At 41.4% G+C, this 8,495-nt stretch overlaps 1 protein-coding gene across 9 annotated transcripts in view; it reads left to right on the forward strand.

Annotated features, from left to right (window-relative positions):
• The window catches only part of Parp6 (poly(ADP-ribose) polymerase family member 6), a 34,193-nt gene extending 28,424 nt beyond the window's left edge, over nt 1-5,769 (forward strand). For all 9 annotated transcript variants that reach the window (XR_003376590.1, XR_003376591.1, XM_026777223.1 and 6 more), the window contains 4 exons: nt 4,132-4,211; nt 4,583-4,646; nt 4,813-4,897; nt 5,228-5,769. Coding sequence is in view for 7 of the 9 variants with exons in the window: in XM_026777223.1 (XP_026633024.1) it covers nt 4,132-4,211; nt 4,583-4,646; nt 4,813-4,897; nt 5,228-5,330 (332 nt within the window). In the remaining 2 variants the exon portion in view is untranslated. The remainder of the gene's footprint in view (nt 1-4,131; nt 4,212-4,582; nt 4,647-4,812; nt 4,898-5,227) is intronic.
• Nucleotides 5,770-8,495: the final 2,726 nt, after the last annotated feature.

Below are 8,495 nucleotides of genomic sequence, written 5' to 3' on the forward strand. Positions count from 1 at the left end.
CAAAAACAAACAAACAAAAAAAAAAAGTAGGCAAGTGAGACTAAGGAAGTGGTTCAGTAGAGAAAAGTGCTAGCCATACAAGTCTGATGACCCAAGTTCAGTACCTAGAACCCCAATGCTCTTGTGGAGACATGGGTGACAGAAACAGGAGAATCACATGAAAACTTCAGGACCAGCCAGAGCAGAAACAACAAGAGAGAGACCTTGCCTCACTAGGTGGGACTGTTAAGAATTGACTTCTGAAAATTATACTCTGTGACAGCAGTTTTTGGAAGCTCTTCTGGGATCAAGGGCATATTGTCATTGCCCTACTGGTTTTACTTTTTTGAATTTGAATCTTGTTATTAACATGAGAATTTTAATCTGCATCATACGGGGAGGGTCTAACTCCCTGGGCACTGGGAACAGAATGAGGACGTCAAAGCCAGTGTACCTCTGATGCTACAGTGGATCTCTGACATGTGGGAAGGGCAAAATGTTTTTTATATTGCTCAATAAAACCAGATAAAATATGAAAGAGTTCTAACCCTGGGCTGGGCATGTAATTCATGGCAGAACACTTGTGTTGGGCCCTAGCTTCAGTTCCCAGTGCTGCAGAATAAATGTTAAGTAAGTTTCAGGGCAACAATTCCTCTTAGATAAGTCAGAATGTCTTTTTTTTTTTTTTTAATATTTATTTATTTATACAATATTCTGTCTGTGTGTATGCCTGCAGGCCAGAAGAGGGCACCAGACCCCATTACAGATGGTTGTGAGCCACCATGTGGTTGCTGGGAATTGAACTCAGGACCTTTGGAAGAGCAGGCAATGCTCTTAACCTCTGAGCCATCTCTCCAGCCCCAAGTCAGAATGTCTTGAAGTAACATGTTTAATCTATATAGGATAAGTGCCCAATGCACTACGTGTGTAAATGAATCCTTAGGTTCAACATGAGAGTGGACTTGAATTAGTCTTTTTGGCTTCTTAATAGGATTTTCAGTTTTTAATCTTTGTTCCAGCGTGAGCATTCCTATGGTTAAGTTCTTATTTTCCAAGTAATCAGATTCTCCTGGCTTTTAGTTCCCATGTTCTTTCCCTTTTCCTCATCTCTTACCAAGTTATTTTCTTTAAGTTAGTAGGTACTTGAATACCTTCAGTTACCAGATGGAGCCAGGAATCTGTAGATTCCTTGTCTTTCCTTAGCACTTTACCAACTACTTTAAAACATCAAATCACACTGTCCTTTTTTAACTGTAAGATTATAGATCCAGACTACCATGGGATTTTAATAGGAATTTGGATTTACTGATCATCTAGTCCAATTCCTTATTACTTTATGGATAAGCTGATATGTAGAAAAGCCAAACACTTTTCTTTAAATCATATGGCTGAAATCCAAGTCTCCTGACTTGTAGGCAGTTGTTCTCATTATTCTATTGCCTGACAAGGGGAGGCTTTGTTTGAATCGCTGGGTCTCTGGGTCCCAGAAGTTAAATAAGAATCTTTCCAACACTGGGTGGGATGTATGCAAATGTCCCACTTACTGTTATCACTCTGGCATTTGACCATCTCTCTTGCCTGTTTCCTTCTCCTTAGTCTATTTTGGTTTTCTATTTCTTTTTCACCAGGGTACCTTTGGGTTGGTGGCATGGGGTGTGTTTAGAGAGCATGCATTTGACCAATGACTCTGCTAGTAACTGGGCCATCAATGTCACAAGAAATTAGGGATAGTGAATAGAGATGGAAATTTTCTTTGTTTAGTCCTGTTTTGAAACTCATTCTGTCTGGCAGCGGTGATACATGCCTTTAATCCCAGCACTCTGGAGGTGAAGGCAGAAGCAGGCCTACAAAGAGAATTTCAGGACAGCCAGGGCTACATAGAGAAACCCTGTCTTGGAAAAACTTAAAAAAAAAAAAGTAAAGAAAAAAGAAATTAATTCTGGACACAAAAGTGTTCAGAGATTATTCTAGGCATTAAATAGTGTAGTCTGAGGACAGGAATGCAATAATCAGTGGGTCAACATGAACAGGACAGTGCCATAGGTTTGAGACAGGGCAAGAGTTTAGTTACTTAAAGTGCCACCTCTAAGGCTCACCAAAGAAAATTACTCTTTCTTCCCCTGACTTCCTTTTCTGGAGTAGAACCTTAATGGGAATTTCTCTTAGAATCTTGCCAATGAAATATCTGAACTGAGATCATGATGTTTAGATGCAGAGTTGAGCCTTGTTAAGGATGATGGAGAAGGTTGTCCTACAGGAGGAAGGGATTGTCAGTTCAAGCTGAGTTTTGTTCAGGCCATGAATTTACATTTGAGAATATAGTATATGTCTGTGTTGAGTTGACAGCTGAATTGCTCAGTGAAGAATTTCAGTTCAGTGGTTATCACCTCCCACTTGTACATCGTGACCATTATAAAATCAAGATAAGCTGCAACTGGTAAAAGTTCTTGATGCCCAAGCCTCATGACCTGAGTTTGATCCCTGCTATCTTTTAAAAGTAGTCCTCTGAATTGGGTGTGGTAGCACACATTGTCTTTAATTCCAACACTTACAGAAGCAGGTGCTCTTTATGAGTTCAAGGCCAGCATGGTCTACATAATGAATTCTAGGTCAACTAAGACTAGAAAATCAAAACCTAAGCCAAAAAAAAAATTCCAAACAAATTAAAACAAAGCAATAAAACCCCAAAAGTTGTCCTCTGACTTCCATATGCACCTGCACTCACATCACATACACATAATAATAAGTAAAATTTCAGTTTAAATTTTTGATATAGAGACAACGGCAAAACCAAGAATTAAAGCAGAGTGAAGTTGAAATAAAGTAGAATGGTGAGGTTGGAACCCTGATTATGGCTTGTAATTATAAACCAACATTTTCTTTTTTTTTTTTTTTTTTTTGGTTTTTCGAGACAGGGTTTCTCTATAGCTTTGGAGCCTGTCCTGGAACTCCCTTGGTAGACCAGGCTGGCCTCGAACTCACAGAGATCCGCCTGCCTCTGCCTCCCGAGTGCTGGGATTAAAGGGGTGCGCCACCACCGCCCGGCTATAAACCAACATTTTCATATTTGCCCCATCTCCTTGACTACACACCCCTAAGTGATAAGGCTGTGATTATGATAAACCTGTAGACAGACTGAAATCCTGTCCTTAGGCCAAAAAGAGTTGGCAGTAAGGGGTATATGGGTACTGTTTGATATGTAAGTAAAAATCCTATTTCAGTCTTTACAAACAAGACCTCTCCTATAACTGCTAAAAATAGAAGAGGAGCCAGGCGGTGGTGGCGCACGCCTTTAATCCCAGCACTCGGGAGGAGAGGCAGGTGGATCTCTGTGAGTTTGAGGCCATCCTGGTCTACAAAGCAATTTCCAGGACAGCCAGGACTGTTAAACAGAGAACATGTCTCAAAAAAACCTTAAAAAGGGGTTGTAGAAGGATGGTAGAGAATTTATTCTCTGAGATAATGTAGAAATGAGAGGGAATTGGCATTTTTTTCTAAAGGTAAGATTCTTCAAGGTGGATATCTGTGGAGAATCGATTTGGAAGGGCTCTGCTTCTCCTATCCTGGGTGGGTCAATCTTTTGTGTAACTTTAAAGCTTTCTCCTAACTTGTGTCTCTGGCTTATCATTTGACTCTGAGGTATTGGTGTCCTACACTGCTGGGCTCTTCTTTCCCAACTCGAGTGTTTCATTAGAACCTCATTGGTTCCCTGGAGTTCTTGGAGGATCAAGTTCAGTTGCCTGGTTTATATCTTTTACATCATTTTTTGCCATTCATTATACTGTATGCAAATTAAGTTCTGTGGGTCTATCTGTCTTTATGCTTTCCATATTCTATTATATTAGCTCTTCCTAATTCAGAAGAGCTTAGTCTTACTGGACCAGAACATCTTCAGATCTCCTGGCTAAGCTAGTTCCCCTCCCTGGTTCACAAGGTGAGTGCTTACAGGCTCACCATCACAGTCGTCACCGCACTCCATTGTATTTACTTACTCCTTGCCTTCAGTCTCCACCAGGTTAAGTGAGGGTAATCACTTGTTTATTCACTACTGTATCACCAAGTATCTCTCTAGTTGGTATCTGACATATAGTAAGTACTTCCACAAATATTTAAGAAATGGACGAATTAACTGAGTTTGTTGTTCTGTGACAGGAATGGGCAAAGGACAGCACAGAATGCCATCCAAGGATGAGCTGGTCCAGAGATATAACAGGATGAACACCATCCCCCAGGTATTTTTTCTGGTTTTACCTGAGTTAGGACCTTTTCCTGCATCCTGCTAAAATAATGAATGGGAGAACAGTGGAGCAGGGGCCATTGTAGGTCTTTTAAAAGTATGTTATAAAATGATCTTTCTTCAGTCATATGTTATCTGAAAACAAAGTCATATGAAAGCAAGGGCAGGTTAAATGAAAAGATGAACATGGAAACTGTAGCCCCACCAGGGTAATTCTATGTAAGCAAACATTTGGAGGGCGGCTGGGTGCTCAGGAGACCCAGTTCACACCCTAGTTAGTCCCCATCACCAGTAGCTAATCAGCTCTTGAGAGCAAGCTCTAGCATTTTACCTTGCTCTGCTCTCCTCTGCTTCTTTGTTTTTCAGACCCGATCCATTCAGTCAAGGTTCCTGCAGAGTCGGAATCTAAACTGTATCGCACTTTGTGAAGGTATGCAGTTCACCCAGTTCATGTCTTTTTGGGACCCCAACCTTTATTTCTGCTGCTCCCTTGGCACATGATTCAGCCAAAAGTTATGTTGAAGCAACATGTTCTCCTTCCTTACCCGGACCGCCTTAAGCTTTATATCTGTGACTTCTGGCCTCTCTTCTCCCAGTGATTACATCTAAGGACCTTCAGAAGCATGGAAACATTTGGGTGTGCCCTGTGTCCGACCATGTCTGCACAAGGTTCTTCTTTGTGTGAGTCTAAAAGGAGCCTTTGGTATTACTTGAAGAGTGAGGGTGGTAGATGGTGTGTGGCTGCTGAGGATGTTCATTTTTTGTTGTCTGAGTCCTGTCCCTTGCTGTCTAATTTAGCTGGCACTGGGACTTTGCCCTTAGGTTAAAGACAGATCACTGGGGTCTGTGTAGAGAAACACCTGCTGAGCTGATTGATCCCTTTATCCTAAAGAGCAGTGACAAAATCTTTCACTTTGGGATGAAATGGTCACGTCTTGAAACACTTCTGCTGGTGGATATGGGTTGGTATCATACTTACCCTTGTGCTCACACTTCCTCTGTCTTTGGCAGATATGAGGATGGGCAGGTGGGCGATGCCAACATTAATACTCAGGACCCCAAGATACAGAAGGAAATCATGCGTGTGATCGGAACTCAGGTTTACACAAACTGAGGGGGCCCCAGCCCTCGTATCACCCTGTTCCCCCAGGATCCATCTACCCTTGTAAAAGGGCTCAGGAGCAGCAGGTGAGGCTGCCCTGAGAAATTTCAAGGGGCAAGAAAAGGATAGAAGAGGCGGCCTTCATGGTGGAGATTGATCCAGGAACCACTCCACGTTTGGATGGCTCTGACTGACTCCCACCCCTGATTTGCCCAGTTGACTTCACCCTGTTTGTAAATAAAACAATAAAATGGAAGGTGCTGTGGACTGGATATGATCACTGTGGTCTGCTAGCCTTGGCCCAGCGCCTAGCCAAGGCCCTAGATAGGGGTTGTGTTGTGAGAGTGGAATATCCGAAGGTTGGGACGATTTGGTTTTCCTGAAGTGAAAGATGCATCCAGTGGTTTCAGTGTTGTATTCTACAGATCTGTCTGTATTTTTAATAAAAATATCAAATAAAGAGAAGTTTATCAGTTATGCATATGAAATAAACAGGAGAATACCACTGATGACAGTTATTAAAACTGTCAGAGTCAGAGCAGCTTTCTTTGATTTTGTTTTTCCAAATCTTCAGGACCAGCTACTTCCTTATACAAAACCAGCACTGTCAGTCTTCCTTGTGTTAGAGGCTGGACCCTTAGTCTTTCTCCTGCCTGGCTTTTAGTTAAGTGAGGTGAAGAGGTAAGTTGGCAGGTGCAGGAAGCTGGGTTCTCTAGCCTGAAGTCCTTTAAGAAAGGCTAGTCTAGGGTTGTGGGTATAGCACTGTGGTAAAGTGCTTGCTTAGAATGCATGAGGCCATAAGGGGGCCAGAGGCTATCAGGATTTGGAGTGGGAACTCCTCAGAAGAAGTCAGAACTCCCTAAATAGGTAGGTGTTCTGAAACCCCTGCCTTTCTTTAACACTGGCTAGCCTTGGAGGATTGGGTTTGTCTTAACTAAGGAAGCTTCTGGCCTTTCAGACTTGTTCCATATACCCAAAAGTCTTGGTTAATTTTTAAGACTTACTATGTGTAAACCAAGCTAGTCTTGAACTCAGAACCTCCTGCCTTCGTCTGTCCTGCGATTAAAGGCATGACCACCATGTTGGTTCCCTTAGTTAATTCTAACCATAGCTGAGACATGTTGAACATTTCCAAATATTTTATGAAATATAATGAAAAACAAAAATGTAAACACAGAAAACACCACAAAGTTCTTTTAAAAGCCAAGCTTTTCAATATGATTTCAAATTCTACTATAGCTCTTGTTTCCATAGCCTGCTCTAGACTACCTCCTGTCTTCTGTGATCCTCAGACCACTCTTAAAGACCCTTCCCCACAGAGATGGATTTCTGCATTGTCCTTCAAGCCTGTATGACTAGTACATTATAAATGAGTATGATAGTATCCACCTGCAGTCCTAGCTTATACCCTGAGGGCCAACATGGAGAATCAGTTGAGCCCAGGATGTCAAGACCAATCTGAGGAATTTAGCAAGACTCCTGTCTCAAAAAGGACATAGTATATCTCAATACTCCCAAGTCCTCTAAGACAAATAAATGACTGTCAGTGGACACACGCAACTGAAGCCCCTGCCTCCTGGAAAGACTAACCCATGATATGGTATCAGAGACAGGTAGTATAACTTAGTTCTTACAAATTATTTTCCAGGTAGGGTGCAAACCACCTTACTAATTTGCTCAAGTTTTAAATTATTGTATAAGTATATATTGTATTTATTGTTGCAAGATTCCTACATATATTGGAGTCATAATTCTCACAAAAGCCTCAGAAATAGATACTATTATTCCCATTTTGCAGATGGAGAATAATCTCACAGGGTAAGTTATTTGGTGTATTCCATAGCTTATTGTAGTAAACTGACTCATTTCAGAATTCCTGTTCTGGTTCTCTGATTATAGCCCTAGTTACTGCTGATAGCAAAGCTAGGAGACATGTTTTCTTCATCTTAAATGTGTCTAGGACAGTGGTTCTCAACCTTCCAAATGCTGTGACCCTTTAATATAGTTCCTCATGTTGTGGTGACCCCAACCATAAAATTATTTCCATTCCTACTTTATAACTGTAATTTTGCTACTGTTATAAATTGTAATGTAAATAGCTGATATGCGGATGGTCTTAGGTAAACCCTGTCAATGGGTTGCTACCCACAGGCCTGGGATCTTACAACTGACTGGTGATAATGCTGGGTTTTTAACCAGATCCTTCCGACTCCAAAACCTGAGCTCTTGTCATCCCACATCCTAGAGGTTTTACTGTTTAACCCTGGCTGACCTGGAACTTGCTGTGTAGACCAAGCTGGTCCCCAACTTACAGAAATCTGTCTCTACCTCCAGAGTGCTGGGATTAATGGTGTGCCCTAACACACTGGGCACCTAGAGCTGTTCAATCAGCTGATTTCCTACCTGGACCTAGGTATGTGACTACTCACATAAAACATTTTTGGCAATTTCAGAGAAGAAATTTTTCCCACATGTAAACATTTCAACACCTGCCTGCAAATGCTAGCAAATGATGGTATGAGAAGGAATAAAAAACCAGCTTATTTTGATCCCAAAGCCACAATAGCTGAGCTGTCCTTGTGGTATCATTCTGTTTTGTTTTTTGAAAATAGCACAACAGGCTGAATGGTTGTGGCATATGTCTAATCCCCTCACTCAAGAAGACAGAGGCAGGCAGATCTCTGTGAGTTCGATGGCATTCTGGTCTATAGCTTGAGTTCCAGGACAGTCAGGGCTGTTACACAGAGAAATCCTGTCTCAAAAATAAATAAATAAATAATAAAAATAAAAATAAAGAAGAAATAAAGCCACAACATAATGGCCTTTTTATATTAATAAAATTATGTATATCATTTTATAGTTCTCTCCTAAAAAGCTGATCTCAGAAGTTCATAAACCTTTATGACTCAAAACATGAGATTAAAAAAGGCTAATCAAAATCAAGAATGCTTTCTGAAAATGGCCTGTGGCTCAGCCCTAGCGCCTCTGCTTAACACTTCATTCTTCAGTACTGTAAGGAAGAAGCAAAAGCTTTATCAGAAGAATGCCCTCCTAGCAGAGAAAGGTGCTTGGTAGGGGTTCTGTGTTTCTGTAGAGCTATGCTCTCACAGCTTGGAGAATTGAGGGCCCGGCTACTTTGAAGGTGAGAGGGCTGGGGTTTGTGAAGACACGTGAGCT

Source organism: Microtus ochrogaster, unplaced genomic scaffold (assembly GCF_000317375.1).
Source record: "Microtus ochrogaster isolate Prairie Vole_2 unplaced genomic scaffold, MicOch1.0 UNK49, whole genome shotgun sequence".
Taxonomy (NCBI): Eukaryota; Metazoa; Chordata; class Mammalia; order Rodentia; family Cricetidae; genus Microtus; species Microtus ochrogaster.